This window comes from Ilyonectria robusta, assembly GCF_021365365.1.
Source record: "Ilyonectria robusta strain PMI_751 chromosome Unknown BGZ61scaffold_9, whole genome shotgun sequence".
NCBI lineage: Eukaryota > Fungi > Ascomycota > Sordariomycetes > Hypocreales > Nectriaceae > Ilyonectria > Ilyonectria robusta.
Window position 1 is genome coordinate 985,908 of NW_025764443.1, and position 13,210 is coordinate 999,117.

At 56.2% G+C, this 13,210-nt stretch overlaps 5 protein-coding genes across 5 annotated transcripts; 4 read left to right on the forward strand and 1 right to left on the reverse strand.

Moving 5' to 3' along the window:
* Window positions 1–78: 78 nt before the first annotated feature.
* Window positions 79–3,792, forward strand: BGZ61DRAFT_419853 (fungal-specific transcription factor domain-containing protein). The gene is made up of 4 exons (XM_046243469.1): window positions 79–981; window positions 1,044–1,641; window positions 1,698–2,055; window positions 2,109–3,792. The coding sequence occupies exons 1-4, from the start codon at window positions 498–500 to the stop codon at window positions 3,327–3,329; spliced, it is 2,661 nt and encodes an 886-aa protein (XP_046104837.1). The 5' UTR covers window positions 79–497; the 3' UTR covers window positions 3,330–3,792.
* Window positions 3,793–5,165: 1,373 nt separating this feature from the next.
* On the forward strand, window positions 5,166–7,053 carry BGZ61DRAFT_577268 (PLC-like phosphodiesterase; the record flags this gene model as incomplete). The annotated part of the gene is made up of 5 exons (XM_046256241.1): window positions 5,166–5,220; window positions 5,297–5,457; window positions 5,612–5,791; window positions 5,873–5,977; window positions 6,091–7,053. The coding sequence occupies 5 exons, from the start codon at window positions 5,166–5,168 to the stop codon at window positions 6,658–6,660; spliced, it is 1,071 nt and encodes a 356-aa protein (XP_046104838.1). The 3' UTR covers window positions 6,661–7,053.
* A 753-nt stretch (window positions 7,054–7,806) lies between these two features.
* Window positions 7,807–9,247, forward strand: BGZ61DRAFT_451371 (uncharacterized protein). The gene has a single exon (XM_046245825.1). It carries the CDS (start codon window positions 8,166–8,168, stop codon window positions 9,192–9,194), a length of 1,029 nt encoding a protein of 342 aa, XP_046104839.1. The 5' UTR covers window positions 7,807–8,165; the 3' UTR covers window positions 9,195–9,247.
* Window positions 9,248–9,634: 387 nt separating this feature from the next.
* On the reverse strand, window positions 9,635–11,671 carry BGZ61DRAFT_493774 (uncharacterized protein; the record flags this gene model as incomplete). The annotated part of the gene is made up of 4 exons (XM_046250691.1): window positions 9,635–10,387; window positions 10,441–10,577; window positions 10,628–11,349; window positions 11,499–11,671. The coding sequence occupies 4 exons, from the start codon at window positions 11,669–11,671 to the stop codon at window positions 9,635–9,637; spliced, it is 1,785 nt and encodes a 594-aa protein (XP_046104840.1).
* A 535-nt stretch (window positions 11,672–12,206) lies between these two features.
* BGZ61DRAFT_351816 (ubiquinone biosynthesis protein COQ7-domain-containing protein) lies at window positions 12,207–12,987 on the forward strand (the record flags this gene model as incomplete). The annotated part of the gene is made up of 2 exons (XM_046240367.1): window positions 12,207–12,401; window positions 12,454–12,987. 2 exons carry the CDS (start codon window positions 12,207–12,209, stop codon window positions 12,985–12,987), a joined length of 729 nt encoding a protein of 242 aa, XP_046104841.1.
* Window positions 12,988–13,210: the final 223 nt, after the last annotated feature.

A 13,210-nucleotide genomic window follows, 5' to 3' on the forward strand; every position in this document is an offset into this window, starting at 1 on the left:
TCTCCCCCCAGAGACTGCCCCAGGATTTTCCATTTGTACTCCACACTCGCGCCTTGGGCTTCACCCCCCAATTCTTCATTTCTTCCTTCTCTTTCCCACCCCCGACTTCTTAAAACTAAAATCTGCCGCTGTTCCTGATTCCCTCTCCCCCCTGCTTCTGTTCCCTCGGTTCTTGTTATCATATCTATCTATATCTTTCCCGCCCTCCCCCATCCATATCTATCCCACTCACCATATACCCTCGAAGCTATTTTTTTCCCCTGCCGTGTTACTGGACCCCCTCACCCGGCCCTCGGCGCTGATTCAACACTACCACCCGATAAGACCTCGGCCTGGAAAACAACTCGACTGTGACCTTGGCATGAGTGTGAACTAGCTGGTGGACAAAGGACGACACCCGGCCCCAAAGGACCTGGAACCGCTCCCTCTTTCCAAGCGACTCTCACGAATTTCCTCTTTTCGGCAACTCCGCCGTTTCCGCATACACCACCGCCAAAATGCCCGGAATCCTACCCATGAAGGTCATCAAGGTCGGCACCAGCTCCCAGAGCCGGATCGCCCAGGCCTGCGACCGCTGCCGAAGTAAGAAGATCCGCTGTGACGGAATCCGCCCAACCTGCTCGCAATGCTCCAACGTCGGCTTCGAGTGCCGGACAAGCGACAAGCTCAGCCGCCGCGCATTCCCCCGCGGCTACACTGAGTCTCTAGAGGAGCGAGTGCGCCAACTTGAGGCCGAGACACGAGAGCTCAAGGACTTGCTGGACGAGAAGGATGAGAAGATCGACATGCTTTCCAAGATGCACGGCAACCGGAGACGCCCCTCAATCACCTCCAGCCCAGCTCCCGTCTCCCCGGAGGCCCGGGCCGAAGCCCACGCTGCAAAGGAGGATACGTTCCGCGTCCAGGCCGCGCCGCTGCTGCTAGGTGTTGAGAACTCGGACTCATACTTCATGGGCGCCTCCAGCGGCCGCACATTTATCGGTGAGTTTTCCGTCTCAATTTTGACATATTTTTGTTGTTCCGCCTTCTAACCGACGTTGCAGAGGCCTTCAAGCGCAAGATCCAAGAGGCGGGCAAGCCCACCACGGATTTCAATCCCGAGGCATTTTTGCATATTCAGGGCTGTGAATCCCTCGGTCCCAAGAGTTCCGACCACTCCATGCGGATACCTCCTCGCCTGTTCTCTGACCGCTGTGTCAACGTCTACTTCCAGGAGTGGGCGCCTCTCTTCCCCATCCTCCACAAGCCCACATTCCTCCACATCTATGAGGAATTCGTCGCCGACCCCGAGAAGGTCAAGAGCAACCACAAGCTCGCTCAACTCTACCTCGTCTTCAACATCGCAGGCCTCTCATCCGATAACCCTGATCTCCCCCAGCTGGCCATCTGTGAGCAGCAATGGCGCAAGGCGCTCGACGCTGTTCTCATGGAGAACACCATGAACACTCTCCAGTGCCTCACCCTGGCCCTCCTCTACTGCACAATGCGCTCCGACTACAAGCGACTCCAACACTACAAGGGCATCGCCATCGGTCTTTCGCACCGCCTAGGCCTGCACCAGAGCCAGAAGCGCTTTTCTTTCGGCGCCTTGACCATCGAGACGCGAAAGAAGGTCTTCTGGACTCTATACACCCTTGACTGGTATGACTCATGCGATCTCAACTCATAATGCGAACTCACAACTGACTCTTCAATAGCTTCTCTGCTGCCATTCTGGGACTTCCTAAGCTCCTCAGGGAGGAGGACATTCAGGCTGAGTACCCCGCCGACACTGATGACGAGTACGTCACCGAGAAAGGCTTCCAGCCAACTCTCCCTGGCGAGTACACTCGGCTGTCCAGTGCCCTAGCTCTGTTCCGTGGCACGCGCATCCTCGCCAAGGTCTTGGAGAAGAACTATCCTGCCTCGTCGTCCCATGACCTGTCGCTGCAGCAGATGTCGTCCCTTGACGCCGAGCTCGACGCTTGGTACGACAACCTGCCGACGCATCTGAGACTCACCTTTGCGCAGGACAAGCCCTCCACAGATGTCACTGGCAGCCGATCGCCCCTCTTGGTACGTCGACTAAGCGTTGAGGTATTTGAGATTTGTGTGCTAACGAATTGCAGGCGCTGGCTTACTACTACATCCGCACCCTTATTTACCGCCCCGCTGTGGGTTCCAGCCTGGGACAGAAGGCGGCGCACGCATTGATCTCCATCGGCACATCCAGCAAGCATATCGTGCAGATCATCCAGCTGCTCGAGGAGCGTGGCATGACCTTCTCCTTCTGCCTGAACAAGACCGACCTCCTTGTTGTTTGTGGCATGACCCTGCTGTACCAGTCCATCGACCTCAAGCATGACAGCAAGCTGATGCTCGATGACGAGCGCCTGGTCAACTCTGTCATCAAGATCCTCGGCAAGACCAAGGCCTCTAGTGCTCTCGACTTCAAGCGCGTGGCTAGCACTCTTGTTTCGGTCGAGGAGCCTATCGGCTCGCCTACCATGGCATCTTCACGTGAGGCTTCCATGCCGGTCCCCTCCAACCGAGGATCCCCACCTGCGGGAGTCGCCCCCAAGAAGAAGACCGCCCCCTACCCCTTCGGTCAGCTTCCTGGTGCCGCCTCCAGCGAGAGCGACCTGATCCAGCAGCAGGAGAAGTTGCGGCGCATGACAATGCCGAGCGGAGTGGGTCAGCGGCCAGACTTCTACCGATCTCGGTCGCGCCAGTCATTCGACAATCTCCAGGCCGAGGCTCCCATGGCACACCGAGACCACCGCATGTCCATGTCGCAAATCTCCAACGCCGCCAACCACAAGAGCTCGCCACTATCACGACCCAATCTGGACTTCATGTCGTTCGGAACGCCTTCCGGATCTCAGCCCTCGTCGCCTCAACAGAACCGCCTCCACCCTCAGCAGGCCCAGCCCCCGCATGGCCACCCTGCAATGGCGCAGTCGCCCATGGCTGCTGGCAAGATGACGAATGTGTCGAGCACTGAGTGGGAGACCCTGCTTGGCTCTCTGGATGGTGGGCTGAACAATGTGTACGACGCCATCTATGGTGGCCAAGCCCTGGTCAACGAGGCGTCCATTGCCGTCAGCAACTGCAGCGACTGGCCTCCGGATACGTGGGACCTCAGTGGCTTCAGCATCGACAACCCTGAACCCCCACAGAGCGTCCTGAGCATGAGCGACGAGAGCCTCAGCTCGGGCGAGGAGGTCGGCCCCTCGGAGATGGGTCTGAGCGTGAGTAGCGTCGACTACCGCAATCAGATGATGCCGCAGAACTGCCAGAATGGTGACAGGTACATGATGGATCGCATGGAGGCGTCGTTTCCTATGTAAGGGCCAAAACTTTGATACCTCTGGGTGGCAGGTGTTTTATTTGGGAAACTCTTATGGCTTCGGGGTGGCTTATTTGAAATGATTTGTGTTTTGAACATGCGATGTTCACGGCGCCCGAGTTGGGATGGTTGATTTGATGGGACACGTTTCTGGCAGGGCCTTGAATTCTTTCACGAGATGGCAACTGTCGCTACTATGACGGAGCGAGTCGGTTTGGTTGGTTCTACTTGATATGTAATGTGATGTTGGGAGTCAAGGTATGGGATTGGGACTACCCAGCAGTTTCTGCTTTTTAACGCTTATTTTCAAATCTTGGATGGTTTGCTGGAAGTGCGATAGTCACAATGACAATCGATTGTCAAGGGCAGCCTAGCAGCGCCGCGAATGGCTGGCTACGACTGGCCAAGTATATAGTTCAGAGTTATAGCATAGCATAGCTCAAAACAGACCGGTTTGGAAACGTGAAGCCTTTACTGTCTCGTCGTGTCTTTGTGTCATGTTTCTTACTGTGGGGTGGTCCCGGCGACATGGCCCTGCCTGCATGCCACGCAATGCTGCACAAGCCTCGCATGACATATTGGCTATATTGGGGGTCTTGGGGTATTGAGGGTCTGAGGGTCATGTAGCTAGGATGAGGGATTGGGCCGGCCAGATGCGGAACCATAGATGGCCAGCGCAGTCAAGCCCTGTTTTCAATCTAGGTCGTATAAGAGACCCTATATCTCTTTCCCAGACAGCCAGGGAAAGCCCAGTCACTGGCTTTGATTTCCGCCAGGGATCAGGGTTGAGAGGGGTGTCAAATTAAAAAGAAATGCCTACACGGTACGTACTCGCATGCAGACCAATCCCTCCTGCTGCAGAATGGGGAAGAAATTGACAAAGCATCCAGGCAACGGTGGACAGGGGGTGATTGGTCGGCGGGGACCGGTGGCGGATGAGGTGCATGCAGAGGTCGCGTGAGGTTGAAAAAAAGGGCAGAAATGGCACAAAAACATTGGCGGTTCGACGCCGGGACCGGCCATGACCGGCGCTGTGGTCGAGGCGGATCGAGATGGTGGAGACTGTTGGTTGGGGCGCGGCTTCGAGATGTGTGGTCTGGTGAGTTTGAGTCTAGGGAGCAGCCGAAGCGGGCGAGTTTCGGTTCCGAAGTGTGGTTTGTGTCGTGTGGGACTGTGACTGGCTGGCTGGTTCATTGGTCGACGGTGGATGTGAGGGAAAACTCGAGATATAGAGCGAGGTAAATAATTGTCTTGATTGTCATGGCGGATGCCGGCTCCCTACCACCCAGACGATTTGAGGATATACGGATACCGGTAGAGTGGTGGTTGTCGACACCAGGTGTGGCTGTGGCTGTGGCTGTGGCTGAGGACGATACCCCCACCGAAAACACCCGAACGGGCCGGCCGGCGGGATGATGCCACCTGTGGCTGATAAATCTGGGGAATACGTCGATCTTCCGATCAAGCACGCGCCGGATCCGTCGACGATGGTTGGCTGGAATACGGCCGCGGGCTTGGGACGATGCATCACAACTTGTGATTCCCAGGGGTCGAGTTTCGCAGTTTATTTCTGTTATCTCCGAGTCCGAGTCCGCGTTCGTGTAAGGCTGGGAAACCGTGAAGCCGCAGGGGAGGGGGAAAAAAGACTGCTTCTACATCGTGGCTCGCTGAATGAATGCTCTGCGTCGTCAAGCGACCGCTCGAACGGATCCTCAGAACGTGGATCCCCCGACGACTCGCTGACCGCCGTACCCGGTACATCCGCGCCGCGTCTCCAGCGCCCAGCCGTCCGTCTGTGTCTGTGTCACCGCAGGGCATCGGCATCAGCATCGGCATCATGGCCGGCGAAACAACGTCTCTGCTCGCGCAGTCCAAGGGCGAGATCCCGCTAGGTAGTTCACCTATAGCATGGGGCATTCCCGCATTGCCTGCCCCCTGTAACGCCGTCAGCATCGCGCTGACCACCAGAGAAAGCTCCCTGGGCCACTGCCCTCACGTCACCGCGGGATCCTACTCGCCGCCTGCCGCAGGCCATCGCTCACCGCGGCGCCAAGGCCTCATGGCCTGAAAACACCATGGCGGCCTTCCGCGGCGCTGTCGCTGTCGGGGCCCATGCCCTCGAGACGGATGTGCACCTCTCCGCCGACGGTGTAGTCGTCTTGTCACATGTAAGTCTGCTCACTGCGACTCGGAAGCTACCCGTTCCAAGATAGCGCTGGGGCTATTGCACGAGGGACACCGGGGGCACTTACACGATAACGGCACTCACATGGGATTTTGCAGGACCCGTCACTCAAACGCTGCTACGGCGTCGACAAGAAGATTGCCAACTGTGACTGGGAGTTCCTCCAGACGCTCCGGACAGTGAGAGAGCCAAAGGAGCCGCTGCCGAGGTTCAAGGAGCTACTGGAGTGGTTGGCCACGCCCGGGCTGCAGAAGATATGGGTCGTTTTGGATATCAAGGTACGGGAGTAGTCTCAAGACTTGACCCGTGGAAACGAGACGCTAGGGGTGTGTAGTGCTGATGGCTGATGGTGTGTACAGATCGACGATGATCCAGAGGAGCTGATAAGCGCCATCGTAAGAACCCTGGAGGAGGTACAGAGTCCAGTCCCATGGGACCAACGCATCGTTTTGGGATGCTGGAACGTAAGTCTCGTCCTCGGCACATTTCCATGACCCGTCCAGTGAACTACCACACGAGCACGTCACTAGTTCACGAGTGACATTCAAGCCCCTTGCATCTGACATGCGACGCCTAGGCAACATTCCTCAAGACATCCCGCCGGCTGCTCCCGACATATCCCCTTGCGCACATCAGCGCCTCGCTGCTCTACTCTCACCACTTCCTCCCCGTGCCCAACCTCGGCTTCAACCTCCACCACAAGGCCCTCCTCGGCTTCCCGGGCGCCCTCTTCCTGCGCGAGATCCAGCGCACCGACAAGCTGCTCGTGACATGGACCGTCAACGAGCCGCGCTGGATGGAGTGGTGCATCCGGCAGAACCTGCGCCGCCCGCGGAAGGATTGCGCCAACGGCGGGCCCAAGGAGCTCAAGGACGAGGGGGGTCTTGCTCCGGCGCTCATCGACGGCGTGATTACAGATGACCCGAAGCTGTATCTAGAAGTGTGTGAGCGGCTCGAGGATGAGCTTGACGGGCGTAGGGTAAGACCCCCGAGGGGACTGCTAGGGTGGGTATCTGACGGGGTGAGCACCGCGTGGACGTCCGTCACGTTCCAGCTGCTGGTGATGGGATTCTATTTCGTAAGAAGGGCCCAAGGCAAGTTTGACTACCTAAAGGATCGAAGGAGCCTGGAAGGAGGGTCAAGATAGACGCGTTCAGTGTACTTGCGTAGAGGAGCCGGGACGTCATGATAGATCATGACAAGAAGGAGGGAAAGAAGGGCAATAGGCTAGATCATCTCACTTCAACCTTTGAGACGGATATTTCTGGTCTTGATGGTAGGAAACAAAAGCAGTCGCAAAGCACAGTTGCCAGTTGGCATCAATGACATTCTTTGTCTTGCTGCTATAGACTTGGGAACATGACATCGAGTTCTCGTTGGCCAACTCTCATCAAACCGCTTCCCTATTGCATCGAGGCCATGGTACCTAATTGGCTGGCCAGGTCTCATGAGCGCAGCAATCCTCTTACACCCGGAAATCCATCTCAACTCCGAGTGTTAAGTAAGTATTTACGCCATAAAATAAATAAAATAAAATAAAATAAAATAAATTCGTGAGCATAATTATCCTTATTAACCTCGCAGTTATGGTTACTTAGCCTGTTCCTAACTCCACCACCCTCCTCGGCTACACGCAAAATCCGCGCTGGATCCACCGGCTGCCAAGGAAGCTTGATGATTTCTCAGCCGCCTACATATACATACGTACGCAGTAGGAAGCTCCATGACGGCAACTTGCAGGTCCAAGGAAGGATCCGAGACTAGCTCTGCCGCTCGCCGCTTGTTCCTTGCTAGAATGTGGGGAGCTCGCGGCGTGGTGGAGTCGTTGCAACTGCTTCTTCCCCTTATTACAGCCTTGCTCGGCGAGCTGGCCCGACGCCTCCGCCTCTGCATCCGGGACAATTTGCAGAGGCTTCTCGCGTTTATTGTGTGCAGTGATTTTTTTTTTAAATTGATAGAGACAAACGAGAATTCGAATATTCGCTTGATGCTCTCTCTCTTCCAGATCCCTAGATAAATAAAGTAGCCCAGCAAAGTTGAAACGGACTTTTCGTAGTTAAAAACTCTAGAATGCCGACATCTTTGCTCCACGGCTGACCTCATTTTTGGTCAGTCTCACCTCATCCTAGTCAAAAAAGCTGCCCCCTGACAGCGGCCGAATCAACTCCCGTCGCTTGCTGACTCTTCCCTCGCTAGGAACATTACTGATCTCCTGCAGCGGCCGTATGCCAGACGGCCCGGTGCTGGACCTGCGGCAAGCCCATTTATAAGCGCCAAACAGGATCGCCTCTGGGGGATGGTGATGAATAACGTCGATTTGCTCCGTGGAGACGGGCAGAGATGGCGTTCTTTGTCATTCATCGTAATTCCTCGTCATTCATTGTCAGCGGAGATTTCAGCAACTAAACAGGGTTTGGCCATGGATGAACAATCCTGCGTACGTGCGGTATATGCCTCCGTGGATGGAGATACCATGGTATAATCCGAGTGTGTCCATCCAAGGCCGAATACACGATATACGGCGACGATGATATAAAGAGATCGCCTAGACTCTAGTCTTGGCTTCTATCTAACCCACTCACTCCTCACCTCTTCTCCTCTCCTCTCTCTGCGGTGACCCAACTCCAAAAGAGCCGAAACAGAACCATCGCCATGTTCTGCAAGTCCCTCCTCGCCACCGCCGCCTTCGCTGCCGCCGCGCTGGCCAAGACGCTCCCCTCGGAGACTCTCGACCAGCTCCAGCTCGGCGCGTGGCTCGAGAACATCGCCGTCCGCCCCAACGGCGACCTCCTGGTGACGCAGCTGGCCCCCTCGGCGTCCATCTACACCGTCAAGAACCCGGCCAAGAAGCCGCACGCCCTCGAGGAGCTCGTCAACATCCCCGTCATCCAGAACCTCTACGGCATCGCCCAGGTTCCCGGCGGCGGCGACTCGGAGAAGTACGTCGTCGTCGGCGGCAACTCGTCGGCGTTCGCCACCCCCGTCGCCGGCAGCTTCAGCAGCTGGACCATCGAGCTCAAGCGCGACTCCCGCTGCGACAAGGTCAAGGTCAAGAAGATCAGCTCCATGAGCAAGGACAGCCAGTTCCTCAACGGCGTCGCCGAGATCCCCGGCGTGTCTTCCGCCGTCTTGATCTGCGACTCGGCCAACGGCTTGGTCGGCTACCTCGACCTGAAGACCGGCAAGTTCGACACTTCGGCCTTTGTCTACCCTGAGATGGCTCCCACCAAGGACGCGAAGCTGCCCATTGGCATCAACGGAATCCGCATCCGCAATGGCTACCTGTACTTCACCAACTCTGCCCTCGTCTCCATCTTCCGCATTGCCGTGACTCCCCGCGGTCTCCCTGCAAAGGGTGCCGAGGTTGAGCTCATCAGCGACCTCTCCAGCCAAGCCACCTTCCTCGACGACTTCACCTTTGACGCTGATGGCAACATCTACGTCGTCACCAACTTCGACAACTCCGTCATATTCGTCAACGTCAAGTCGGGCAAGGGCGAGACCGCCGTCGGAGGCCTCAAGGAGATGACCGTCGCTGGCTCCACCGCCGTCGCTTTCGGCCGTGGCAAGCATGACAAGGAGACTCTGTACGTCGCAACTGGCGGTGCTCTCGGTGCTCCCGTTGACGGAACCAAGACCGAGGGTGGCAAGGTCGTTGCTGTCGACACTGATGCGTATTGAACGCTACCATCGTGTGAAATGGTTGAAAACTGGGTTGTAACTGTGGGGCAAAGATATCCAAGGAAGGATGGATAGGTGGATGATGTTGGGTCCTGCGATCTTGTTCGTCCTAAAGTAGAAAATTATCAATAAACATATTACAGACTTGCAACCCACTATGCCGTCGTAGAATAATCTGAACCACGGTCGTGTGTTCGGAATCGCTCAGCAAAAGGTCCAATATACCTGTCGATTTTGAGCAATTGTTGTGTGTTGTCTAGACCTCCCACCTATGAGCTCTATCTACCAAGCCATTCCCGAACTTCCCGCACCGTGAGACCAATGTATCCCAGCGCAAAACCGTATGATAATACAAACGCCCGCCTTTTTGTCGCTCTAGCACATAAATCTGCCCTTTAATCAATGTCTGCTCCCAGGTAGCTTCAGCTGAAACAGCCACCTCAAATCTCAATGTCAATGTCCAGATCCAACGACCCAATGACGTCGTCATCCATCAGGGGCTTATGAATGGTCGGAATACCCTTCTTCTCCAGGTACTTCTCCTCCTGGAGCTTCGCCAGATGTGGCAGCAACTGGGACTTGGACGGAGTGGCCTTAGGCGTGCCGTTCGCCGGCGTGCTGGTGCCAGTTCCGTCGGCCGCCTTATCCTTCACCTTGTCGTTCACATCGTACACAAACTTGGCCTTTGTCCTCAGTCGTCGGGACATGTCCCCCTCGTATGCTTCACCCCGCTTAAGGGCCATCTCAATCTCGCGGGACTTTGCCTTCTCCTTCAGCTGTGCCTTTCGCACCGCCTCACCGTTGAGGCGTCGGTTCTCTCGGTTGCGCTCAGCCAGTCGGTCTTGCTCACTCTTGCCCTTGGGAGCATCCGGGTTTTTGGACGCCCCGAGGCTGGTCTTGAAGGCTAGACGCTGGGTGCCGAGCTTGTCAAGCTCCTCTTGCAGCTCCTCGACCTTGTGGTCATCGCCACGCTCTCTGGCCTCCTCCTGCAGACGAGCCACTCGCTCTCGCTCTGCGGGATCGAATCGGCGGCGCAGGTCGTTCTTTCGCTTGAGTCGGGCCTTGATCTCCTCGTTCGTCCACTTATGGGTGATCAACGAGTTGATGTCATCAATTTTGTCAGAGAGGAAGTTCTTGGTAGGGAGAGTAACGCCTTCATTGTGACAGGTAACCTTGTATCGGTTCAGTTCGCTCTATAATCGACATTAGTACATGACATAAACCAAATCAGTCATGTCAAACTCACATCGACAAACTTTCCGCTTGAGGCAGCAATGAAGGGGAACTCTTTGACCGCCTTGCCATGCGCTGCCTTGACGTACTGGTCGGTAACAAACGAGCCGTTAGGGCCGCTAAGCGCGTAAGGTCGGCTGGTAGTAAAGCCTAGACAAGTTAGGACTGGCTGATGACCCATCTTGCGCTCTCAAACATACCTTTAATGACAGCCATGCGATATTGTTCCACTCCTGTCTCAGGGTGTGGGCCCAAAGCAATGCGTATGTAGCAGCCGAGGATGGATTGCTCAAACCCAGGAGTAAAGCAAACCTGGGCGAACTCGTTTCGGCCAAGGCGAACACGCTCGTAATCGCGAAGCTCGGGTGGTGGCAGATCTCGAGGTGCCTCAGCTTCAGGCGTGCGAGAGCGCCCACGGCCAAACTCATCGTCGCTCTCGGGCTCCCGAGAGTCTCGTCCTCGAGGGGAATAGCCATCCTTTCGCCTCTCGTGGTCCTCCCGCCGCCGGGCTTTCTCGGCCCTAGCACGTCGCAAGGAGTCCATCGCAGACTCGCCCTTGCCACTAGTTCGCTGTCGCGACGCCTTACGCTCACCATCTTCCAGTTCAGCTGTGTCGGCACTGCGCTTCTTCTTAACCTGCTTGCGCTCCTCATTCTCCACATTGCTGACCATTTGGCGAAGCAGGCGGTTCTGACGCTGACGCTCAATCTCAGAGATTCGGTCGGCGATAATCTGTTCTCGTTCGACTTCTCGCATGGCCATGATTTCTGTCTTCTCCGCCTGGCTCACGTACATGCCATCGACCGGGTACTTGTCATCTTCGGCGGCAGCAGCAGGGCGACCTCGCGAGGGCTCTGCATCAGAGTCGGATTCGTCCATTGGCGCTGATTCTAGGGAGTTTGGCGTGCCAGGGGTAGAGGATCTGATAAAAGAAACTCAATATTAGCAAAATTCCATCTCGGTGGCGATTCGTGGGCAGTTCTGAGCCCAAAGTGAAGGTCAAGTGAAACTGACGCGACACCTCAGGCAAAGGGAATCATAGGAGGCAAAGGTGAGAATTAAACCACTTACGCCTCGCCTTCCTCCTCGGAATCGTCGTCTCGACCTCCTCTCCGCTTCGCCTTCTTTGTCGCCTTCTTCTTAGGGGGTGGCGACGCCGACAGCTCCCTGCCCTCGTTGCCAGATCCCTCATCCTCAGAATCTCCGCCCGCAAGGGCGAGAAGCTCATCGTCGACGTCAGACATGGCGATTGCGGTATTTTGCGCGCCTCGCAATCTCTGGCTTTTCAGCTCTCAGGGGTTGTTGCGCTCGCGACGCGATGTCGAACGGCTACCGAGCGTCGTACCGCGTTAAGTCGAGCCGTTGGGGAGGTTCGGGAGTGGTGAATGGCGCAAGGACGTTCGGGAGATGGCGCAGGCGCGAGCAAGAGATGGAGTGAAGCTGGGATGGATGAAAGAATATGTAAGTGTAAAGAGAAAAGTGAGAGTCCTCGCACTCAACAACCTGTTCGGAATTCGTCGTCCTGCAGCCAACGCGTGATTGGCCAAGGCTATGTCATCCAAATCCACTTGTAGAGTGGGCCCTATTCGGCGAAGCTTTAGTCCGGCCAAGGTGAGAGCTCGGTGATCTCTCGGTGTACTCACCGAAAGCGCGGGACGGCTTCCGCACCGGAGTAGTCGCTGTGGTTCGATTTCGGGAAATAGAAGGCACCACTTTAGTTTGCGATCTCAATTGACGATACAGGTCGGCCATCTCAACGCCATACGCCAGTCGACAACAATGGTACCGACACGAGCTCTCGCCCGCCCTCTGCGCGCCCTCTGCGCGAGGCCAATCGTCCCTTATTGCCAGCCGTACATCCGTGCTATAACTACATCATCGACTGCGCAAGCCTCCGTCTCGACCGGGTCCACCGAAGCTCCCAAGAAGCGCAAGCCGCTCACAAAGGACCAACGCGAGTTCCTCGACTCTGCCGTACGATTCCCGCTACAATTGCTTCCGCTGCACCGCTGACGTTCCCTTCCAGCTCCGAGTAAACCAAGCCGGCGAACTGGCTGCCGTCCTCATCTACGCCGCTCAAACCCCGGTTCTCCTCCGCAACCGCCCGCACCTCCGGAAGCTGATGGGGCACATGTACGACCAGGAGGTAGGCCACTTTGACACCTTCAACAGCCTTATCCACAAGCATCGCGTCCGACCAACCGCAATGTACCCCCTCTGGTCCGTCATGGCTACCGGTCTTGGCTGGTCCACCGCCATGATGGGCTACGAAGCCGCCATGGCCTGCACCGAAGCGGTAGAAACTGAGATCGGTGGCCACTACAACGAGCAGATCCGCAGTCTGCTCGAGATGATCACGCAATGGGAAGCCGAGGGCTACGAAGTGGGGGAGGAGCTGTCAGGGTTGGTCAAGACGCTGAGGAGGATTCGTGATGAAGAGCTGGAGCATCTGGATCACGCTGTTGAGCACGACGCCAGAAAGGCAGAGCCACACTGGCTCCTGACTGGAGTGATTCGAGCCGGTTGCCGAGGAGCTATCTGGGTGAGTGAAAAGGTTTGAAATGACAACTTGATTGATTGTATTATACATGTAAGAAGGATATGCGTGGCTGGCTTGATAAAAAATTATATATATAGGCCACAAAAGAAACCAGGCGCGATTTGTTCGTTGGCATCAGGCGCCCAGCGAATACCTCTCTGACCCTCTTGGAATGCGAACTCCATTGAACTCCGTTGCGATGCTTTGTACATATTTCATGTGCGCTTGGGGTTTTCGACCACTT